This window comes from Schistocerca cancellata, chromosome 2 (assembly GCF_023864275.1).
Source record: "Schistocerca cancellata isolate TAMUIC-IGC-003103 chromosome 2, iqSchCanc2.1, whole genome shotgun sequence".
Taxonomy (NCBI): domain Eukaryota; kingdom Metazoa; phylum Arthropoda; class Insecta; order Orthoptera; family Acrididae; genus Schistocerca; species Schistocerca cancellata.
In genome coordinates this window covers 60855549-60881603 of record NC_064627.1, presented here as the reverse complement: position 1 = coordinate 60881603, position 26055 = coordinate 60855549, and the positions used below count along the sequence as shown (strand labels likewise).

Below are 26055 nucleotides of genomic sequence, written 5' to 3'. Positions count from 1 at the left end.
TTCCTTCCAATGTACTAAAACAAGATTTTAATTACATTTTAACTGGGAAGGAAGAGGGGTGAAGAGAAAGGACTGGAGAGGTTTAGGAAAAGGGGTAGATTTTGGGAAAGCCACCCAGAATTGCAGGTCAGGGGTATTCAGATGCAGACTCTTTACAGCAATACACACCATTCTCACCTTAGCCTTTACTGCACGTAATTAACCCACAAGCCTAGTTAAAAAGCAGATTTTCTGGGCCATCACATCCAATATTGGTACTGCTGATCCCTCCAAAAAACAACTTCAGAGCACACCATTGGTGACTCAGTATCATCCTGGTATGGAATGTGTTAACCAGATACTTCAACATGGCCACAACTTCCTAAAGTCATGCCCTGAAATGAGATTCATTCTGTCTGAAATTTTGCCCACCACACCTAGAATAGCTTTCTAGTGCCCTCCCAGTCTCTGCAACATTCTTATCAGACCCTATGCTCCTTCTGCACTCATCTCCCTACACTATGGCTCCTACCCCTGCGACCGTCCCCACTGCAAGACTTGCCCTATGCACCCTCCTATCACTAACTATACTAGCCCTGTAACTGGCAAAACTTATATTATCAGAAGGAGAGCCTCCTGTGAAATGACACGCCATATACCATCTGTTATGTAAACACTGTTTGGCCTTCTATGTCAGCATGACTATCACCAAATTATCAATTAGGATGAATGGGCACAGGCAGAGGGTGTATAGTGGCAACTCGCAATATCCTGTTGCAGACCATGCTCTACAACATGACATTCGTGATCTCGGCACCTGTTTCATAACATGCGCCATCTGGATTCTTCCCCCAGACACCAGTTTCTAAGAACTCCGCAGGTGGGAACTAGCACTACAACATGTCCTTGGCCTTAATTTACGTTAATTTCTCCTGTCTCAGCATTTTTTCACTGTAACTACACTTTACCTCACTCCGTTTTAGTTTTCTACACTTTTCATTGTCTTTCCCATCTATTTTTTCATCTTCCCCCTCCCATCTCCGTTATGTACAATGCACTTAGCTTTTCACTCTTATTAACTCATGCATGGTGTTTAAGCAGTAATCTCTGTCGGCATATTACCCTGTATTCCACCTTTAATCTCTCAGGTTTTCAAATCTTGTCCAATGCAGTCCCCAACAAACATTCTTTCCTTCTCATCCCGTGCCGTAAGTCTCCCCTGAATTGTGGTTCTGGGTGACTTTGCCAAAATCTACCCCTTTTTCTAGAGCTCTCCAGTCCTTTTCCTTCAGCCCTCTTCCTTCCCCTTCAACCCTTCTGCCTGAAGAAGGAGCCACTGATTCCAAAAACTTGCCAATTACAACCGTCTTTCATCTGTGTGTTTTGCCACAGCTTGGTGAGTAGATTTTTTAGCTATCCACTTAAATAATTTTGTCAATAATTGATTGTTTTCATTGTTATAAGAGTAGGGTATGCCAGACAGTTGAAAGACAGCAGCCAGTCTATAGGCCAACAGTGTTGACCTGCCATGCATGGCAGTACACAAAGTGATCGACAGCATGTAACATACTAAGTCGTCTTGGTTGCAACTATGCACCATGTGAGCAAAACACTATTGGACTGGCTTGACTTGTATTCACTGTACCAGCCAACAGAAATTAAAGTAAAAACTTCTACCAATAAATAATTTAAGGAATAAAGCTAACAACCTATCTAACAGTAGAGTCATAAACAAGACTGAAAACTCTGCTGCTAACTTTTAGATGAAATCTATTTCTGCTAGAGTATACACACACATACTCACACACACACACACACACACACACACACACACACACACACACACAGACAGACACTTATGTGACCACATTGTACAAGCAAAAATACAGGAATGCACAAATATTTGATTATATCATCTTTAGCTACTGAAACTAAAGGCTGTTTCAACCAACAGAGGAGAGCAAAAGTTTAGAGCAAAAAAGACAGAAAAACACTTATCAAAATGGCACAGAAACCAGGAGAACTGTAACAGAGGCCAAGATGATACCAGTAGCTGCCTTTTTATAGTTTCTGTTGTGTATTGTCACTTCTTGTGCTGATTACCTTTGAATGTCTGTGTGCATGTATACGATCATGTGTATGATATTTTAGTGTGTTTGATGTATTTTTCTCTCTCTCTTTGGTGCTTCTGGACAACACACAGTCTCTTATTCTATTGTGTACCTGTATCCTAGTAACATTTTTAATTGTTATCTTCTGTGCCTTGTGCATAAGCACTCTTTTTATTCAAGACAAATACCTGTCATAACCTGATTACAGTCTATTCAGCAGGTTACGGGCCAAAGAAAATGTGTGTTTCTTGGGGTAACATTTTACGCTTGTAAAGTTAAAAAAGAATACATAATCAAAAACAGGTTTATAGTACACATGAATTTGATGTATATCATTTTCAGTTACACAAATATCAAATGGAAATATGTTTCATGCTGAGAAATTTCTGATGGAAGTAAAGTAAAGTCAGTTGAGGCACTGATGCAAAGAACCTGTGGGATGAGTTAATTATTTTTATTTCATGCAACAGAATTTGACCATTTGTAAACTGTTGCACCATGTGCTACAACAAATGGTATGTGGACACAGATAAAAATTATTCCTTACCAGTGGTCTGCTATAAATAAACAACCATTCTTTAATTATAAAATATTTCACTCTGTTACTATTGCAAAACAAATTAGTAAAGCTGATGTATTAGCACAGTATCTTGCAGACGTTAATGAACCAGTAGTTTTGGGTGGACCTTAGGTGAAATATGGTTTGTTTATTATGACTTAGGACTCATGTAATGAAAGCAAGCAAACTTTCAGTAATTTAAGAACAATGTAACTGAAAGAAGAGCAACCTTTATTGTGGACTGAAGATTTAGCAACTGGATTCACTGTTGTTAATGTTACCACAAAAAGGACAAAAGTCAGTGCCCATAAAGTAATGTTCTGTGGACGAGATCATTATTATTGCCATGAGAAAGGCTATTATTGAGTGGAATGCAACAAAAGACTGTTTAAATTATTAGGAGAAAGTCAAGAACCTATGCAGAAATTTGAAATATTCTGGCTACTAATTGCAATAATGTTTGACGTGCTGATTGTGCTGCATAACAATACCTGATTTCACACAAGGAATGATTTTCAGTGTTTAAACCACTAGGAAATTTAATGTCACTGTCGAAATGGAAGGTAATTCAGTTGTGTATGGTGTATGTATTGGATAAGTCAAGTTAAATGCGCTAGTAAATAATATAAGGAAACTTTGTACAGTGGAGGATGCATTATAAATACCTGGATTGAGAAAACATCTTTTTTCAGGGCGAGGCGGTAGTCAGTGAAAATTTAAAATTACATTTTAAGAACTATAAGACTGAGGTATTTATTTGGGCTTTCAGTAGTAATTTGCATAAAAGCTGAAAATCACTGTTACAGAATACTGTTTTGTATGGAAAATACTAAACAAGTAGATTGTGCATCATCCGTCATCTGGCTTAGCTCTGTTGCAACTCAAGAGGTTGTTGGGACATGTAAACTTTGACACTCTGAAGATAATTTCTGATAGCAGTTTGATCCCAAATTTAAAATTTACTTCAAGCAAATTCTATTGTCAATCTTCTCAATACAGTGAACTATAGAGAAAGAGATTTAAGTAGGACAAATCTGCAGACTTGTGCCTCTGCTCCAGGAGAATTTGTTCATGCTGATGTATGTGGAGAAATGCCATACACATCATTAACTGAACACAACTATTTGTTATGTTTCGGAAAGACTTAACTTAGAGGGAAAAAAGAACAGGTATAAACTCGCACACACACACATATCCACCCGCACATATACAGACACAAGCAGACATTTGTAAAGGCAAAGAGTTTGGGCAAAGATGTCAGTCGAGGTGGAAGTACAGAGGCAAAGATGTTGTCGAATGACAGGTGAGGTATGAGCGGCGGCAATTTGAAATTAGCTGAGGTTGAGGCCTGGTGGGTAACGGGAAGAGAGCATATATTGGAGGGAAAGTTTCCCTAAGGTAAGTCTTTCCGCTCCCGGGATTGGAATGACTCCTTAACTGCTCCCTTAAAAGCCACATCCTTTGTCCTTTCGTCTATCATCTTTCCCTCTCCTTCCCTCTTTCCTGACGAAGCAGCTGTTGGTTGTGAAAGCTAGAATTTTGTGTGTATGTTTGTGTCTATCGACCTGCCAGCGCTTAGGGAAACATTCCACATGGGAAAAATATATCTAAAAACAAAGATGATGTGACTTACCAAGCGAAAGCGCTGGCAGGTTGATAGACACACAAACAAACACAAACATACACACAAAATTCAAGCTTTCGCAACCAACGGTTGCTTCATCAGGAAAGAGGGAAGGAGAGGGAAAGACGAAAGGATGTGGGTTTTAAGGGAGAGGGTAAGGCGTCATTCCAGTCCCGGGAGCGGAAAGACTTACCTAAGGGGGAAAAAAGTACAGGTATACACTGGAACTTACCAAACAAAAGTGCTGGCAGGTTGATAGACACACAAACATACACACAAAATTCAAGCTTTCTTAACCAACGGTTGCTTCATCAGGAAAGAGGGAAGGAGAGGGAAAGACGAAAGGATGTGGGTTTTAAGGGAGAGGGTAAGGAGTCATTCCAATCCCGGGAGCGGATACCTGTTCTTTTTTCCCCCTAAGGTAAGGCTTTCAACAACATCTTTCCCTCTGTACTTCCACCTCGACTGACATCTTTGCCCAAACTCTTTGTCTTTACAAATGTCTGCTTGTGTCTGTATATGTGTGGATTGATATGTGTGTGTGTGTGTGTGTGCGAGTGTATACCTGTCCTTTTTTCCCCCTAAGGTAAGTCTTTCCGCTCCCGGGATTGGAATGACTCCTTACCCTCTCACTTAAAACCCACATTTTTTCGTCTTTCCCTCTCCTTCTCTCTTTCCTGATGAAGCAACCATGGGTTGCGAAAGCTTGAAATTTAACAAAAGTGTTGGTCTGTTGATAGACAGACAAATAAACACAAACACACACACAAAATTTAAGCTTTCGCAACCCACGGTTGCTTCATCAGGAAAGAGGGAAGGAGAGGGAAAGACGAAAGGATGTGGGTTTTAAGGGAGAGGGTAAGTAGTCATTCCAATCCTGGGAGTGGAAAGACTTACCTTAGGGGGAAAAAAGGACAGGTATAAACTCGCACACACACACATATCCATCCGACATATACAGACACAAGCAGACATTTGTAAAGGCAAAGAGTTTGGGCAAAGATGTCAGTCGAGGTGGAAGTACAGAGGCAAAGATGTTGTTGAATGACAGGTGAGGTGTGAGCGGCGGTCCCTTCCCTACAGCCTAGGTCTTCGTGCCAAACGAATCTGCTCCAGTCCGGAATCCCTGAACCATTACACCAACATCCTGATAACAGCTTTTGCATCCCGCAACTACCCTCCCGACCTGGTACAGAAGCAATTTACCACAGCCACTTCCTCACCCCCTCAAACCCAGAACCTCCCACAGAAGAACCCCAAAAGTGCCCCACTTGTGACAGGATACTTTCCGGGACTGGATCAGACTCTGAATGTGGCTCTCCAGCAGGGATACGACTTCCTCAAATCCTGCCCTGAAATGAGATCCATCCTTCATGAAATCCTCCCCACTCCACCAAGAGTGTCTTTCCGCCGTCCACCTAACCTTCGTAACCTCTTAGTTCATCCCTATGAAATCCCCAAACCACCTTCCCTACCCTTGTAACAGCCCCCGGTGTAAAACCTGTCCCATGCACCCTCCCACCACCACTTACTCCAGTCCTGTAACCCGGAAGGTGTACACGATCAAAGGCAGAGCCACGTGTGAAAGCACCCACGTGATTTACCAACTGACCTGACTACACTGTGACGCATTCTATGTGGGAATTACCAGCAACAAACTGTCCATTTGCATGAATGGACACAGGCAGACAGTGTTTGTTGGTAATGAGGATCACCCTGTGGCTAAACATGCCTTGGTGCACGGCCAGCACATCTTGGCACAGTGTTACACCATCCGGGTTATCTGGATACTTCCCACTAACACCAACCTATCCGAACTCCAGAGATGGGAACTTGCCCTTCAATACATCCTCTCTTCCCGTTATCCACCAGGCCTCAATCTCCGCTAATTTCAAGTTGCCGACACTCATACCTCACCTGTCATTCAACAACATCTTTGCCTCTGCATTTCCGCCTCGACTGACATCTCTGCCCAAACTCTTTGCCTTTTAATATGTCTGCTTGTGTCTGTATATGTGTGGATGGATATGTGTGTGTGTGCGAGTGTATACCCATCCTTTTTTCCCCCCTAAGGTAAGTATTTCCGCTCCCGGGATTGGAATGACTCCTTACCCTCTCCCTTAAAACCCACATCCTTTCGTCTTTCCCCCTCCTTTCGTCTTTCCCTCTCCTTCCCTCTTTCCTGATGAAGCAGCCGTTGGTTGCGAAAGCTAGAATTTTGTGTGTATGTTTGTGTTTGTTTGTGTGTCTATCGACCTGCCAGCGCTTTCGTTTGGTAAGTCTCATCATCTTTGTTATCTATATATATATATATATATATATATAATGAATATAATAGGGAAACATTCCACGTGGGAAAAATATATTTAAAAAGAAAGATGATGAGACTTACCCAACAAAAGCGCTGGCAGGTCGATAGACACACAAATAAACACAAACATACACACAAAACTCTAGCTTTCGCAACCAACGGTTGCCTCGTCAGGAAAGAGGGAAGGAGAAGGAAAGACAAAAGGATATGGGTTTTAAGGGAGAGGGTAAGGAGTCATTCCAATCCCGGGAGCGGAAAGACTTACCTTAGGGGGAAAAAAGGACAGGTATACACTCGCACACACACACATATCCATCCATACACATGTCTGCTTGTGTCTTGTGTGTATGGATGGATATGTGTGTGTGTGCGAGTGTATACCTGTCCTTTTTTCCCCCCTAAGGTAAGTCTTTCCGCTCCCGGGATTGGAATGACTCCTTACCCTCTCCCTTAAAACCCATATCCTTTTGTCTTTCCTTCTCCTTCCCTCTTTCCTGACGAGGCAACCGTTGGTTGCGAAAGCTACAGTTTTGTGTGTATGTTTGTGTTTATTTGTGTGTCTATCGACCTGCCAGCGCTTTTGTTGGGTAAGTCTCATCATCTTTCTTTTTAAATATATATATATATATATATATATATATATATATATATATATATATATATATATATATATATAATGATGTGACTAAAGATGATGTGACTTACCAAACGAAAGCGCTGGCATGTCGATACACACACAAACAAACACAAACATACACAAAAAATTCAACCTTTCACAACCAACGGTTGCTTCATCAGGAAAGAGGAAAGGAGATGGAAAGACGAAAAGATGTGTGTTTTTGGAAGAGGGTAAGGATCCATTCCACTCCCGGGAGCGGAAAGACTTACCTTAGGGGGAAAAAGGACAGGTATCCACTCGCGCACACACACACACACACACACATATCCATCCGCACATACACAGACACAAGCAGACATTTGTAAAGGCAAAGAGTTTGGGCAGAGATGTCAGTCGAGGCAAAGATGTTGAATGACAGGTGAGGTATGAGCGGCGGTGGCAACTTGAAATTAGCGGAGGTAGAGGCCTGGTGGGTAACGAGAAGAGAGGATATATTAAAGGGCAAGTTCCCATCTCCGGAGTTCTGACAGGTTGGTGTTACTGGGAAGTATCCAGATAATCTGGACGGTGTAACACTGTGCCAAGATGTGCTGGCCGTGCACCAAGGCATGTTTAGCCACAGGGTGATCCTCATTACCAACAAACACTGTCTGCCTGTGTCCATTCATGCGAATGGACAGTTTGTTGCTGGTCTTTCCCACATAGAAAGCTTCACAGTGTAGGCAGGTCAGTAGGTACCGCATGTGGGTGCTTTCAAATGTTGCTTTGCCTTTGATCGTGTACACCTTCCAGGTTACAGGACTGGAGCAGGTGGTGGTGGGAGGGTGCATGGGACAGGTTTTACACCGGGGGGCCAGAGGGTAGGGAAGGTGGTTTTCGCAAATTTCTCCATCCTTTAACGTGTTTAGGCGGCCATACAACCACCTAACCTTTGTGAACATCGTTGTTTACCAACCCAAGTTCACCACAGGATCAACGTAGCTCATCTTTAACCAACACTTTTTCAACTTTTTTCACACCAGATCTCCAGTTGCTTTTTAGTTCACCTTTAGCTTTCCGCATATATTTTTATTTTCATTTTCATTTCAGCCACATGTTACACTTTCCACCTTCTAATACCATGTCACCCTCACAACATCCCCACAATGACCACATTAAGTTTTATTTACATTCCCTCCGCAAACATGCCTTCGCCCTAGCCAGATTACACTCCCATATTTTATTTACTCAGGCTTGTCTGACATTTGGCATTACCCCCAAAGGCCTCACACTGAAAGTTCCCATCTCTGGCTGTAACCCTTCTTTCCATCAGTCCCTATACCAGTTCCAAACTGAACAATCCATTGCCCTCACCCACCTAATCCTTCACCTACACATCAACTCAGCCAATGAACACACCTGTCAACTCTTATCCTTAATAAAAGTCCTCAATCTTTCCTCTCCCACATCCACACCGGCTGTTCAGAGCATCCTCCTACAGGTCAACCGCAAATTAGAACAGCATGCCACCCTCCACCTTAAAAAACTATCCAACCTCCTGGTTTCCCACCTTTGGAAAGGCAACTCACTCACCCTTCACAACCTTTCCAGCAAACCTCAACCTGCTCTCATTGCACACAAACCCAGTCTCACCCATGTATTCAATCTCCCACTTCCAGCTCCATTCCCCCCAAAACCTCAAAATTCTAATCAATACAATCTGGAACCACAACACCCTAATTCAGTAGTTAACCTTTCCTCCAAACCTCTCTCCCAATCCGAAACCTCTGTCCGATCCAAAGGCCTCACCTTCAGCCCCACTCCCAGATTCAACCAAACAGCCCTCGTCAAAGATTTACTGTCCTACACTCGTACTCTCTGCTGGAAATATCACTTTGCCATGCAGAAAAATGATCCTAATCCTACTCCTAATGATCCAACTCCCCAAGACACTATCCAAATTGAACCCTGCCTGGAACAGTTCCGTCCTCCATCACAGCAGGATGCACCTCCTCTTCCTCAAAATCACCCACTCCAAACCTTCCAGGAATTTCTCACTTCCAGCCTTGCCTCTCAATCCTTCTTAAAAAACCTTAATCCTACTCCCAACATCACCACTGCTGAAGCCCAGGCTATACGTGATCTGAAGGCTGACCGATCCATCGTCATTCTTCCAGCAGACAAGGGTTCCACGATCGTGGTACTTGATCGCCGGGAGTATGTGGCTGAGGGACTGCATCAGCTTTCAGACAACACTACATACAAAGTTTGCCAAGGTAATCCCATTCCTGATGTCCAGGCAGAGCTTCAAGGAATCCTTAGAACCTTAGGCCCCCTACAAAACCTTTCACCTGACTCCATCAACTTCCTGACCCCACTGACAGCCCGCACCCCTACCTTCTACCTTCTTCCTAAAATTCACAAACCCAATCATCCCGGCCGCCCCATTGTAGCTGGTTACCAAGCCCCCACAGAACGTATCTCTGCCTGCATAGATCAACACCTTCAACCCATTACATGCAGTCTCCCATCCTTCATCAAAGACACCAACCACTTTCTCGAACGCCTGGAATCCTTACCCAGTCTGCTACCCCCGGAAACCATCCTTGTAACCATTGATGCCACTTCCTTATACACAAATATTCCGCACATCCTGGGCCTCGCTGCGATGGAGCACTTCCTTTCACGCCGATCACCTGCCACCCTACCTAAAACCTCTTTCCTCATCACCGTAGCCAGCTTCATCCTTACTCACAACTTCTTCACTTTCGAAGGCCAGACATACCAACAATTAAAGGGAACAGCCATGGGTACCAGGATGGCCCCCTCGTACGCCAACGTATTCATGGGTCGCTTAGAGGAAGACTTCTTGGTTACCCAGGCCTGCGAAGCCAAAGTTTGGTACAGATTTATTGATGACATCTTCATGATCTGGACTCACAGTGAAGAAGATCTCCAGAATTTCCTCTCCAACCTCAACTCCTTTGGTTCCATCAGATTTACCTGGTCCTACTCCAAATCCCATGCCACTTTCCTTGACATTGACCTCCACCTGTCCAATGGCCAGCTTCACACGTCCATCCACATCAAACCCACCAACAAGCAACAGTACCTCCATTATGACAGCTGCCACCCATTCCACATCAAACAGTCCTTTCCCTACAGCCTAGTCTTCGTGGCAAACGAATCTGCTCCAGTCCGGAATCCCTGAACCATTACACCAACAACCTGAAAACAGCTTTCGCATCCCGCAACTACCCTCCCAACCTGGTACAGAAGCAATTTACCACAGCCACTTCCTCATCCCCTCAAACCCAGAACCTCCCACAGAAGAACCCCAAAAGTGCCCCACTTGTGACAGGATACTTTCCGGGACTGGATCAGACTCCCAATGTGGCTCTCCAGAAGGGATATGACTTCCTCAAATCCTGCCCTGAAATGAGATCCATCCATCATGAAATCCTCCCCACTTCACCAAGAGTGTCTTTCTGCCGCCCACGTAACCTTCGTAACCTCTTGGTTCATCCCTATGAAATCCCCAAACCACCTTCCCTACCCTCTGGCTCCTACCCTTGTAACCGCCCCCAGTGTAAAACCTGTCCCATGCACCCTCCCACCACCACCTACTCCAGTCCTGTAACCCGGAAGGTGTACACGATCAAAGGCAGAGCCACGTGTGAAAGCGCCCACATGATTTACCAACAGACCTGCCTACACTGTGAAGCTTTTTATGTGGGAATGACCAGCAACAAACTGTCCATTCGCATGAACGGACACAGGCAGACAATGTTTGTTAGGAATGAGGATCACCCTGTGGCTAAACATGCCTTGGTGCATGGCCAGCACATCTTGGCGCAGTGTTACACCGTCCGGGTTATCTGGATACTTCCCACTAACACCAACCTGTCAGAACTTCGGAGATGGGAACTTGCCCTTCAGTATATCCTCTCTTCTCGTTACCCACCAGGCCTCACCTCTGCTAATTTCACGTTGCCGCCGCTCATACCTCAACTGTCATTCAACAACATCTTTGCCTTGACTGACATCTCTGCCCAAACTCTTTGCCTTTACAAATGTCTGCTTGTGTCTGTGTATGTGCGGATGGATATGTGTGTGTGTGCGAGTGTATACCTGTCTTTTTTTCCCCTAAGGTAAGTATTTCCACTCCCGGGATTGAAATAACTCCTTACCCTCTTCCAAAAACCCACATCCTTTCGTCTTTCCCTCTCCTTCCCTCTTTCCCGATGAAGCAACCACTGGTCCGAAAGCTTGAATTTTGTGTGTGTGTTTGTGTGTCTATCAACATGCCAGTGCTTTCGTTTGGTAAGTCACATCATCTTTGCAACAAGGAAGATGATGAGACTTACCAAACAAAAGCGCTGGCAGGTCGATAGACACACAAACAAACACAAACATACACACAAAATTCTAGCTTTCGCAACCATCGGTTGCCTCGTCAGGAAAGAGGGAAGGAGAGGGAAAGACAAAAGGATTTGGGTTTTAAGGGACAGGGTAAGGAGTCATTCCAATCCCGGGAGCGGAAAGACTTACCTTAGGGGGAAAAAAGGACAGGTATACACTCGACACACACACACACACACACACACACACACACACACACACATATCCATCCGCATATACACAGACACAAGCAGACATTTGTAAAGGCAAAAAAAAAAAAAAAAAAAAAAAAAGATATTGCCTTTACAAATGTCTGCTTGTGTCTGTGTATATGCGGATGGATATGTGTGTGTGTGTGTGTGTGTGTGCGCGCGAGTGTATACCTGTCCTTTTTTCCCCCTAAGGTAAGTCTTTCCGCTCCCGGGATTGGAAAATATATATATATATATATATATATATATATATATATATATATATATATATATATATATATATATATATATATAGAAGGAAACATTCCACGAAGGAAAAATATACCTCAAAAACAAAGATGATGTGACTTACCAAATGAAAGTGCTGGCAGGTCGACAGACACACAGACGAACACAAAGATACACACAAAATTCAAGCTTTCGCAACAAACTGTTGCCTCATCAGGAAAGAGGGAAGGAGAGGGAAAGACGAAAGGATGTGGGTTTTAAGGGAGAGGGTAAGGAGTCATTCCAGTCCCGGGAGCGGAAAGACTTACCTTAGGGGGAAAAAAGGACGGGTATACACTCGCACACACACACACATATCCATCCACACATATACAGACACAAGCAGACATATTTAAAGACAAAGAGTTTGGGCAGAGATGTCAGTCGAGGCAGAAGTGCAGAGGCAAAGATGTTGTTGAATGACAGGTGAGGTATGAGTGGCGGCAACTTGAAATTAGCGGAGATTGAGGCCTGGTGGGTAACGGGAAGAGAGGATATATTGAAGAGCAAGTTCCCATCTCCGGAGTTCGGATAGGTTGGTGTTAGTAGGAAGTATACAGATAACCCGGACGGTGTAACACTGCACCAAGATGTGCTGGTCGTGCACCAAGGCATGTTTAGTCACAGGGTGATCCTCATTACCAACAAACACTGTCTGCCTGTGTCCATTCATGCGAATGGACAGTTTGTTGCTGGTCATTCCCACATAGAACGCATCACAGTGTAGGCAGGTCAGTTGGTAGATCACGTGGGTGCTTTCACACGTAGCTCTGCCTTTGATTGTGTACACCTTCCGGGTTACAGGACTGGAGTAGGTGGTGGTGGGAGGGTGCATGGGACAGGTTTTACACCAGGGGCAGTTACAAGGGTAGGAGCCAGAGGGTAGGGAAGGTGGTTTGGGGATTTCATAGGGATGAACTAAGAGGTTACGAAGGTTAGGTGGACGGCGGAAAGACACTCTTGGTGGAGTGGGGAGGATTTCATGAAGGATGGATCTCATTTCAGGGCAGGATTTGAGGAAGTCGTATCCCTGCTGGAGAGCCACATTCATGGGTGGCAGCTGTCGTAATGGAGGTACTGTTGCTTGTTGGTGGGTTTGATGTGGACGGACGTGTGAAGCTGGCCATTGGACAGGTGAAGGGCAACATCCATTATGACAGCTGCCACCCATTCCACATCAAATGGTCCCTTCCCTACAGCCTAGGTCTTCATGGCAAACGAATCTGCTCCAGTCCGGAATCCCTGAAGCATTACACCAACAACCTGAAAACAGCTTTCGCATCCCGCAACTACCCTCCCGACCTGGTACAGAAGCAAATAACCAGTACCACTTCCTCATCCTCTCAAACCCAGAACCTCCCACAGAAGAACCACAAAAGTGCCCCACTTGTGACAGGATACTTTCCGGGACTGGATCAGATTCTGAATGTGGCTCTCCAGCAGGGATACGACTTCCTCAAATCCTGCCCTGAAATGAGATCCATCCTTCATGAAATCCTCCCCACTCCACCAAGAGTGTCTTTCTGCCATCCACCTAACCTTCGTAACCTCTTAGTTCATCCCTATGAAATCCCCAAACCAACTTCCCTACCCTCTGGCTCCTACCCTTGTAACCGCCCCGGTGTAAAACCTGTCCCATGCACCCTCCCACCACCACCTACTCCAGTCCTGTAACCCGGAAGGTGTACACAATCAGAGGTAGAGCCACGTGTGAAAGCACCCACGTGATCTACCAACTGACCTGCCTACACTGTGATGCGTTCTATGTGGGAATAACCAGCAACAAACTGTCCATTCGCATGAATGGACACAGGCAGACAGTGTTTGTTGGTAATGAGGATCACCCTGTGGCTAAACATGCCTTGGTGCACGACCAGCACATCTTGGCGCAGTGTTACACCATCCAGGTTATCTGTATACTTCCTACTAACACCAACCTATCCGAACTCTGGAGATGGGAACTTGCTCTTCAATATATCCTCTCTTCCCGTTATCCACCAGGCCTCAATCTCCGCTAATTTCAAGTTGCCGCCACTCATACCTCACCTGTCATTCAACAACATCTTTGCCTCTGCACTTCTGCCTCGACTGACATCTCTGCCCAAACTCTTTGTCTTTAAATATGTCTGCTTGTGTCTGTATATGTGTGGATGGATATGTGTGTGTGTGTGTGCGCGAGTGTATACCCGTCCTTTTTTCCCCCTAAGGTAAGTCTTTCCGCTCCCGGGACTGGAACGACTCCTTACCCTCTCCCTTAAAACCCACATCCTTTCGTCTTTCCCTCTCCTTCCCTCTTTCCTGATGAGGCAACAGTTTGTTGCGAAAGCTTGAATTTTGTGTGTATGTTTGTGTTCGTCTGTGTGTCTGTCGACCTGCCAGCACTTTCATTTGGTAAGTCACATCATCTTTGTTTTTAGGTATATTTTTCCTTCGTGGAATGTTTCCTTCTATTATATATATATATATATATATATATATATATATATATATATATATATATAATAGAGGGAAACACTCCACGTGGGAAAATAACTCTTTGCCTTTACAAATATCTGCTTGTGTCTGTGTATGTGTGGATGGATATGTGTGTGTGTGCGAGTGTATACCTGTCCTTTTTTCCCCCTAAGGTAAGTCTTTCCGCTCCCGGGATTGGAATGACTCCTTACCCTCTCCCTTAAAACCCATATCCTTTTGTCTTTCCTTCTCCTCCCCTCTTTCCTGACGAGGCAACCGTTGGTTGCGAAAGCTAGATTTTTGTGTGTATGTTTGTGTTTGTTTGTGTGTCTATCGACCTGCCAGCGCTTTTGTTTGGTAAGTCTCATATATATATATATATATATATATATATATATATATATATAATTATAATGAATATAGACAAGAATATAGACAAGATCACAAATGTCTGCTTGTGTCTGTGTATATGCGGATGGATATGTGTGTGTGTGCGAGTGTATACCTGTCCTTTTTTCCCCCTAAGGTAAGTCTTTCCGCTCCCGGGATAGGAATGACTCCTTACCCTCTCCCTTAAAACCCAAATCCTTTTGTCTTTCCCTCTCCTTCCTTCTTTCCTGACGAGGCAACCGTTGGTTGCGAAAGCTAGAATTTTGTGTGTATGTTTGTGTTTGTTTGTGTGTCTATCGACCTGCCAGCGCTTTTGTTTGGTAAGTCTCATCATCTTTCTTATATATATATATATATATACAAAGATGATGTGACTTACCAAATGAAAGTGCTGGCAGGTCGACAGACACACAAACGAACACAAACATACACACACAATTCAAGCTTTCGCAACAAACTGTTGCCTCATCAGGAAAGAGGGAAGGAGAGGGAAAGACGAAAGGATGTGGGTTTTAAGGGAGAGGGTAAGGAGTCATTCCAGTCCCGGGAGTGGAAAGACTTACCTTAGGGGGAAAAAAGGACGGGTACACACTCGCACACACACACATATCCATCGACACATATACAGACACAAGCAGACATATATATATATATATATATATATATATATATATATATATATATATATATATATATATATATATATATATATCTTACCAAACAAAAGCGCTCGTAGGTCGATAGACACACAAACAAACACAAACATACACACACAATATATATATATATATATAGAAAGAAACATTCCACATGGGAAAAATATATTTAAAAACAAAGTATTCCATGTCTTACCAACTGGGAAAGCACTGGTAGATCACAATAAAAAAAAAAAAAAAAACACATAAACACACACACAAAATTTCAGCTTTTGCAACCAACGGTTGCTTCATCAGGGAAGAGGGAAGGAGAGGGAAAGATGAAAGGATGTGGGTTTTAAGGGAGAGGGTAAGGAGTCATTCCAATCCCGGGAGCAGGAAGACTTACCTTAGGGGGAAAAAAGGACAGGTATACACTCGCACACACACACACATATCCATCCACACATATGCAGACACAAGCAGACATATTTAAAGGCAAAGAGTTTTGTGTGTTTTTTTTTTTTTTATTGTGCCTATCTACCAGCACTTTCCCGTTTGGTAAGTCATGGAATCTTTGTTTTTTAATATACTCTATTATATGTTTATTACCTAATAAATAAAAAATCTTTTTTGCTTATTTGTTATAGTTGTAAATATTTGTCATGTATTATTGTTGCTCTGACAGGTTCAACATCCTGGAAGACCTCCTCACTGTGGATCAATTGGAATGAAAGTAAATCTCTTATACCTTAGTAAATTTCACACACACACAAAATATCAGCAATCATTCCTGAACAAAACATCAGCAATCAATTCCTGATATATGGTGAAGTTTCAAGTTAGCGGTGTGAAAAGAACGATATTTACTCTAAAAATAGTGCCAGATACCAAAGAAATATATGAAATATCTCAACTTTTAGCTTGTACAAACTGCAAGTAATAACAGGAAAGCATTAAACATTCTTCTATATATAAAAAGAGTTTGAATTTGCTAAACTCACTGTCTATTTTCTCCTGGTACTCCTGCTTCACTTCTGTTAACTTCTTTGTACTTGCTCCACTATTACTCTCTAGTGTTTTCAGTTTTGTTCGAAGACTGGTTAACTCTTGCTCCCTATTCTTCAGTTCTTTCTCGTGGTTGGCTTTGAGTCTTTCACATTTCTTCTTCTCTGCCTGTAAACAAATACAGCTCAGAAGACACAGATATCTTTTATTTCAGTGCAGTGTTAATAGAAAATAAAGTTAAATAAAAATTACCTGCAGGTTAGCTTCAAGTCCTGACACTTTTGTTTCTAATTCACTTCGCTGCGTTTTTAATTCAGCTTCTAATTTTTTGTTCCTCTCTTCATTTGCTTTAAGATTCTTTTCAGCCTGAAACATATTAAATCCTTCACTGCCATATTCATTTACCATATTGAAAAAAATCTGGAAATGACACTGCAAACAGGTAAGTTTAAAGAAAGGGCAAGTGCTAAGAAGAAAGACAAAATCTTCAGAATTCTCATGTTGATGAAAGTTAGAAACAGAAGAAATTTATTTCAAGCTTTTCAAAAACTCAGTACAGACACTTTCCATTTCATGTTATTGCAAATCTTAGAGAGAAACAAATAAGTAAGTTACCATATTTTGCTTATTTTCACTCAATAATATCCTACAGGGTATATTCTGGGGTAGTTCATCTTTAAAAAAGAAAGTTTTCACTACGTAAAAGCATGCCATAAGAATGTGATTCTTAAGTTTCTCCCAGCATATTTGTTCATTGAACATTTCCCAGGTGTACAGCCAGTTTATAGTGTCCAACAGGCATAATATTTTGGCAATCAAACATGTCATCATCTTCAGATGTGCTGGCGAGCTGTGCTCTTGAAGGCACATGGCTGACTAATATCCCCTGCCCCTGTGAGCCTCTGTGGTCTGCACCATTGGCAATCGTGGAGACACTGGCATTTGTGTCTGTGATGGCGTTGATGTAAGTTCTCTGTCTGCCCTGGTCACCAGATTGTTTTGTTTGCTGAGAGTCTTTTAATTAAACTCAGTGCTGGTTCCCAAGCCTTGCTAAGATTATAGCTGCAATTTCGGTTAGTGAGATCATCCCTGGTATGAATTTCTATGGCCTCTGTAACAACACTGTCCCAGTATTTGGAAGTCTGAGCCAAGATCCTGGTACATTTGCACTCCATCACAGGAATCTTGGATAAACAGTGCTCTACGACCACTGACTTGTTGAGATACATTAGTGGAGTGTGCCTCTGGTGTTCTCGGCAACGATCTTTGATGGTGCATGTTGTCTGTCCAATATATGTCTTCCCACAATGACATGGAATCTAGTATATGCTGGTCACCAAGATCACCTTTGACACTTCTCAACAATGCTCATGTTCTATTGGGTGGGCAAAAGATAATTTTTACTGGGTGCTTCTTCAATATGCATCTGAATTTTCCAGATAGTGCACCAATGTATGGTAAAAGGCAGTGGCTGCCTCTTCTTCCCGTGGCTTCTTCCGTCTCCACAGTTTGTACTGTTGTGGTGGGGTGAAGAGCACGCCTAATCTGACATTCTGGGTATCCAGTTTTTTGGTGTACGGTTCTGAGGTACATGTAGCTCATGGAACAGACCCTCTGTGTCTGAAATGGTGCACGCCATGTGTACTAGTGTTTTTAGTACCCCATTCCTCTGTGAAGGGTGGAGGCAGCTGTCTGCATGCAAATACTGCTCAGTGTGCGTTTTCTTCTGATATGCACCATGGCTCAGTTTGCAATCAACTCTTCTCTTAACCATGGTGTCCAGGAATGGTAATCCTCCTTCTGCTTTGGTCTCCATAGTGAATTTGGTGTTGGAATGTATGGAGTTCAAATATGTAAGGAAGTCAAGGAGTTTGTCCATTCAATGACACCAGATGACGAACGTGTCTCCCACATAACTTTGAGGAGGAAGCCCCAGTGTCATGCAAATGGAAACCCATGTGTCTTTTCCATTATGTGAATGATAGGTGGACAAACTCCTAGACTTCCTGCTGTATCAGAAGAAAGTACACACTGACCAGTATTTGCATACAGACTGCTGCCACCACCCTTCGCAGAGAAATGGGGTACTAAAAACACTAGTACACATGGTGTGCACCATTTCAGACACAGAGAGTCTGCCTTATGAGCTGGAACACCCCAGAACCCCACTCCAAAAAATGGATACCTAGAATGGCAAATTAGGCACACTCTCCACCCCACCACAATAGTACAGTCTGTGGAGACAGAAGAAGCCACGGAAGGCCAGAGTATACCAGATTCCATGTCAATGTGGGAAGACATATATTGGACAGACAGGTTGCCAAGAACACCAGACATACACATGACTGATGTCTCCCAGAAACTCAGAGGTCACAGAGCACTGTTTGTCTGAGAATCATGTGATGGAGTACAAATGTACCAGGATGTTGTCACAGAATTCCAAATACTTGGACAGTGTCATTAGAAAGGCCATAGAAATTCATATCAGGGACAATCTCATCAACCAAGATAGCAACTATAATCTTAGCAAGGCTTGGGAACCAGCACTGAATTTAGTTAAGAAGACTCTCAGCAAAGAAAACGATCTGGTGACCAGGGCGGACAGAGGTCTTACATCAACCCCATTACAGATGCCGATGCTAGCATCTCCCTGTCCATGGACGTGGACCGTGACTTGTGGGACCAGGGAATGTTAGTTGGTCATGCGCCCTCAGCTCAGTTCATCGGTTCACCTGACGCTGGTGACATGTTTGATCACTAAAATAGTGTGCATGTCGGACACAACAAACTAGCAGTACACCCATGGACAGTTTGATCATGCCATAAGAATAATTTATGGTGCTCACCAATGATCATGTTGTAGAAAGCTGTTTACGCAGTTAGGTATTTTAACCACAGCATCACTGTCCATGTTATATTTTCTCATAATACTGTTATAAACAACCCATTAGATACCAGAAGGATTGACTAAGGCCATAATGACAGTAAAAAATATAACTTTCATTTCTCTCCATTTACACTGAGATTAGAAAGGAGTGAATAAAACTACTATCAAAATCTTTGATTGCTTGCCTAATGATATAAAATGCCTGATTGATAGCAAAGCTAAATTTTAAAGTAAGGCAAAAAGTTCCATCCTGAGATTATTGTTTTACATCTTCTGGTAACAAACAGAACCAAACTTTTTGATTTGGTTAACAAATTGGATTTCTACTGGTGATAAGCTGTTATTTTATCAGTGAAAGGTAGGGAAATATTTCAATTTATCAAGTGCAACATGAAATCCAGAAGAAGGTTGACTGAAACTTTGGTCTGTAACTGTGACTGAAACACTGGTTAATACAGGGATAGTCATTTTACTATATGATATGATCCATTACAGAACACATAAGTTAACTGACTCTGATTGCAGAGGCCTACACAGTTGCAAGAAACAAATCATAGTCTACCAGGACAGTCAACTTCATATATTCATCTCATATAATCATCTCTGGGACTGAAATTGAGAAGTAACAAAGGCTCAAATTTGGTAGTATTGTATAGTATGCATACATATATGACACAATCAATGGATAGTTGAAGTGGTAAAGGCGACCACTCATGGCAAGTGTGAAATCTGGGTTCAAGTCCCTGTCCAACACAAATTTTCATGTATCGCTAATAGGTAATATCTTCCTACCCAATGCAGCTAATGTCAGAAATATTCCACAATAGTGAATAAATTTCGTAAATTTAATATTGCTGCAGGATTCTGACCAATGTCTTTTTCTTTAGACATTGTTAAAAGTAAGTATCATAAGTCTCAATGGGCAAAATGACGATTGAATACTAACACTGAATATGTTTATTTCCTTGAAATCCTGTGGTGGGAATACAAGGAAAAGGTTGTGAGTGATGGGGTCATAGACAGTAGGGCATATGGAAGTATAAGTCAGGCCTGTAAGCCTGCTCAGAAAGCTGAACAGGTTAAAATGACCACTCACAATAAGCGGGAAATCTTGGTCTGAGTCCCGATCTGCTACAAATTTTCATTGTCACCAATAGGTAATATCTTCATACCTAATCCAGCTAATGTCAGAACAATTATGCATTGCAAATAAATTTCATAAACTTAGTATTGCTGCAAAATTGTGACCAATGTCTTTTTCTTTGGACATTGGTAAAAATAAGTAGTACAAGCTTCAATGGGTAAAATGATGATCATAACACTAATGTTGAATATGTTTATCTCTTTGAAATCCTGTAGTGGGAATATAAGGAAAAAGCTGTGAGCAATGAGGTTGTAGACAGGAGGGCATATGGAAGTATGAGTTGGTCCTGGAAGCATGCTGAGATAGCTGAAATGGTTAAGACAACCGCTTGCAACAAATGGGAAACCTGGGTCTGAGTCCCTGTCCGGCACAAAATTTCATGTGTCACCAGTAGGTAATATCTTCATACTTAATGCAGCTAATGTCAGAAAGATGCCACAATGGCAAATAAAGTTCATAAATTTAATACTGCTTGAAGATTGTTACCAGTGCATGTTTTTTCACACACTGGCATAAAAACCAATCTGATATGAGTATAATGACATCAGTGGAAGAACATTCAATGCATTTGAAACTAAAATTCTATTTATTATCAATAGATGATCCAATAAGAGATGGATTCTGCGAAAGAGTTGCAACACACCTTCATGCTTAATGCTAGAGGAGAGACGGAGAAGAAGAAATTCTGTATAGTGATCTAATGACAATATGCACAAAAATTTTGGTCTTAAGTCTTCTATCTAGTCACTCAGTGATCATAATGGTACCAAAATGGAATATAGTGTAAAGAAGACTGATGTACTGAATTGCATCTATGAAAATTATTTTACTGAGAAAAAACTTTCTACAGTTCCTACTTTTATTCATTTCTTGAATGAAAAAATGATAGACATTAAGATAAGGGATTACAGCATAGAAAAATCAGCTAAAATCACTCATCAGAGGAAAGGTAACTGCACCTGATAAGCTACATGTATGATTCTATATAGAACTAGCTCCACTTATAGTACATGTTTGTCATAGATTACTAATGAAATAAAACATTCCAATTGATTCTAAAATTGTGCAGGTCATTCCCATTTTAAGAGGAATCATGTTTTCGAGAAACTTTGTGAATAAGAGGCATAAATTACTGATGCATATATTGCAGCATTATGGTACACATTTTATACTTGTGTATAATGACATATTTGGATATCAACAATATTCTCTGTAGGTGTCAATGTGGGTTCTGTAAATAGTGGTCTGTGAAACACAACTTGCTATATTTATCAATGTTATCCATTTTTGCACAAATATAAGACTGTTCACCAGTCACTGAAAAGAGACAATGCATCTGAACTAATTTTAATTAGAATGGTCATATAACACAATTTGTATAAAATGCAGAAAGCAGACTGAGATTCACTGGAAGAGTCCCAGAGATATGTAGTTCATGCATGAAACAGATAGTTTACAAAACCCCTGTTTGACCTGGCATAAATTAATTGCTATATGGGCTTACAGCTATTATTATTTCTTAATAAAACTTTTAATCTGTTTAGTTTACAAGTACATTAGTTTAAATATAAAACAAATTATAATTTAGATTGGTGACTTCATCAAGAAAATCATTCTAGTGACCAAATAGGAGACTTTCAGACATTTATTTACTAACAAATTTTCATTATCCAATACGACTGGGCCTGACAAGTAAACAAAGGATCGATATGGGAAGTACAATATTCTGGAGACATCAGTCATAGGGATATGAACAGAGAAGAAAATACTGCATAGTTTTCTGTGAGGATACCTCCTGAGAAGATCAAAGCCACCCTGTGTCTCAAAATAGTGCCATTTATTTCTTTAATTATGGTATGATAATCATATAAAATGACACCCTGCTTGGGCTGCAAAAGATCACTCCTACAACTAGTACATTGAAGGACACAGTATTAAATTTTCAAAAATGCAGTGCAGGACAGAATGTGAACATGAGAAAAGGCTAGAGAATCTAATAAAGCTGCCACACAGACAGACAGATGGTAGAATGAACCTGAGGGTCAAAAGAAATTTGTGTCTGCAAAAGGTTTTGAATACAATGCAGAAATCATGGCAGCTGCAGGTGGGTAATATACAGACCTTCCAGAACTACACTTTAGGGCAACCAAAGAAAAACTTTTGATAAAGTGGCTGGACTTAAAAGCAGAGTGTATCATTTTAAAAATTTATTTTTGGTGTGACAAATATAGTCTTACACTTTGACGCAATGATTGTTTCTCCTTCTTCTCATAGTAAAATATGGAACAGCTCAAACCACAAACTTAGCTAATGTTGCACTACCTGTTATTATTCACTCATAATTTGCTTTAAAACTAAACAATACTCACAACTGTACATTGCAAAAGGCTATATTCCTTTTCCAGCAAGGCAGTGAATTTTACCAGTTAAGGAAGGCACAAGACTGATTCCAACACTTCAACATTTACTGAAAGAACAAGTCACTTACCTTCTCTAGCTTCTTTGTCAGTTCCTCAATTTCCCCTTTGCTAGATGACAGTTTGTCCTGCAGTGAAGAAATTTCATTCCTTTCAGCTGAACGAGCCTTTTCAGTGGCATCGGAAACAGTTTCTCTCTCTTCTTTAAGGGTCTTTTCCTATTAAAAGCAAAAAATCATTTAAAACAACTTTCTATGAATAAAAAGTTACTTAAAAAACTGTTTAACACAGACCTATATTTTAGCATTTTGTGCTGTGAGGCAGTCTCTATGCAAGTACTACATTTCATTTTACTTTACTACAGTTCACTAATATACTTCTAATGAAATTGTAGCTTGAAATGTTACATAGTTTTGTATGCAATGTGAGCATTTGTATTTTACTTTTTGATACTAATCACCTGTTTCACAAGCTTCTTTGGTGCAATCATCTTCGTAGAAACTAATGTATATCTTTGCAACCCACATGAAGTCCCTGTTCATATTAGATACATGAAACATCTGCAGCATGTCCAGTTCTGCAGCTGTTACTTTGCCTTACAAGTGTTTCACCTGTACATGTAACAAATGGCTTCTCTCACAGTAAGGCAGTTGTAGGCTGGAAGTATTCTGTGATATGGTGAAGAAACAAATATCTCATTTTCTCTAATCCCCTGTGTACGAAAAGTGTTCCCTTCACTATTCAGTACCACTGACATCTTGAATAGCTGTAGTACAGTGTCAATACAGATCTTGAATATCTTATTTTATGCCCTAGAATGAAAAATATGTCTAACATTATTCTACAGTTGCATTCTGCACGCATTAAATCTTTGTAAAATCTTAGTCCCATCATCTGCCACATCTGCATCAATCTAGTTTTCCCATGGTTACACTTGTAAGACATCACTTCTTCAGTTTCCACTTCTGTCATTTCAGAGGCATGTGTTGCTCTGTCAGAGGCAGAACAGCTGTTCCACTATTGATGGTCAAATAACTGATGTCCTGCTTTCTATGTTGGCATTATAATGAACTATTTGCCAGAAAGCTTTCCCCATTAGACAGCATCCAGTGTAAATTCACATCGTTCAATGGAAAATATTCTGCTGAGTACAATTAAAAATTAATATTAGTCTTCTTCCTGGCAACCAGGAAGCTCCAGAAGTTTTAAGTTTGCATTGGGCAATATCATCTCTGCTTCCAATATTGTGGCTAAACATCTTTCAGACTTTGTGAAGGTGAACCAATGACTCTCCTCAGAGTGAAATTCTTTTTTGGATTTGCTAGTTTAATGGAAGGGGTTGCTACAACATTGTGTTTACAATGAGTCCACCAATGCAGATTTATACTTTTAGACTTATGTTGCAATGGCTCATGACTGCCACTAGAAGTTTCATTTTCATGGCTCATGTAATGTCTGACAACCTCCAAGATGAATGACTATGTGCGCAAGTGGTATTCAAATAAGATGAATATTCACATATAATTAACAAAGCTCTGCAAGCTAGAACATTATATTTACCATGGGAAGAAGAAAATGGCAGAGAGGCCATCAGGACCACTGTCTTACTTTTGAAGAAAGGAAATGTTTCTTCAAATAACAGCCAGCATATTATAAAAACATCAAGTGAAATTATCTTCCAAGAAATGATGATGTTCATCTACATGACTGACAATGGAACGTAATTGCAATGTTTTCAGCACTGCCCATGACACCTGTGCCCCTCCTTAAAACACTAGCTACATGTATGGGAGCAACTTTGCAACACACTCTGTGACCCCATAGGTCTGAATCTTCATCTGACCTGCATTATCTTCCATTATTCAAACTCTGTCCATTATCTTTCTCCCCTCTGCTGATTAACTTCTTATAACAATAGAAATCACAGAAAGGAAAAAAATAAACAAAAAATGAAGAAAGACAGCTGCTTATCTGCTGCTGGATGATACATAGTGGATAATAACATGTAACTCACAGGAATCCACTGGCTTATGAGCTACCATTCTTTTCCTGGTGTATGTATAAGCCTATACACAGATCACTCAATTTTCTTTTCATTTTTCTTCCATATTAGGCCTTTACTGTACCTTGTTTCCAACAGAGCTGAACATTATTCTCTGTTCACTTCCCTACTGAAGCTTTTCATGTGATAAACCTTTTCACAATGTCTATCCTTGTCCTATATTAGTACCCCTTTGCCTCATATCAACACAACCATCTCCTCTTCATCTTCACACTTATGATCGGACGGGGGGAGGGTGATTACCTCAATGTTCACTGTGATTTTTCGTGATTGGCATACTGATTCTGGACGGTAAGGCCTTCGAACGGATACTTTTTGATCACCCCTTATTCAGGCTGAATCACCTAAAATTTTCGCTACAGATATTGTGCAAAAGGACAGTGCTATTAATGTGCAGTTTTCACAGAGTGGATTGGTAGTCATGAGCTCGAACTGTTACTCATTCACTGATTGTAATAATGCTTAGAAAGTGTATTTTTTGTGCAAACATACACTTTCTGAAATGGAACAATGTCTGTATGCATTAACAAACTAAAAGTAGGGTAGATCTGAATGGCAATGGTATTTGTTGCAGGATTATAATGATAGTCATTCATGAGATATCATATTTTGAAAAGTTTCCACTCCAACACTTGTACAGTACCCGGGGTAGCATACATTAAAGAACGACCGAAGTGCATACACTAGTTATGTTAATTCTGACAGTAATGAGACAACTGACCATCACAGGTTGTGTTCAACATAACCAGCAGCAGCAGCAACAGACACTTCCAGTCTGGTATGGAAGGACTGCTACTCTTGTGCCAGCATTTCAGTGGAGATGTCCAAGAAGGCTGTAGTATTACATCATTGCATATCATTGGGTGTAGTTGCCATGTCCTTGTAGATGGTGTCTTTCATCTTCCCCCACAGAAAAAGTCTACAGGAGTCAAATCCAGCCTATGGGGTGGCCAAGGTACAACTCCTCTATGTTCAATCCTATAATCAGGAAACAAC

At 41.4% G+C, this 26055-nt stretch overlaps 1 protein-coding gene across 3 annotated transcripts in view; it reads right to left on the bottom strand.

Moving 5' to 3' along the window:
* LOC126161334 (trichohyalin) overlaps positions 1-26055 on the bottom strand; it is a 447594-nt gene that overhangs the window by 64932 nt on the left and 356607 nt on the right. For all 3 annotated transcript variants that reach the window (XM_049917093.1, XM_049917095.1, XM_049917094.1), the window contains 3 exons: positions 23069-23215; positions 16802-16915; positions 16546-16717 (listed from right to left, as the gene is read on the bottom strand). In XM_049917093.1, the coding sequence (XP_049773050.1) occupies positions 16546-16717; positions 16802-16915; positions 23069-23215 (433 nt within the window). The remainder of the gene's footprint in view (positions 1-16545; positions 16718-16801; positions 16916-23068; positions 23216-26055) is intronic.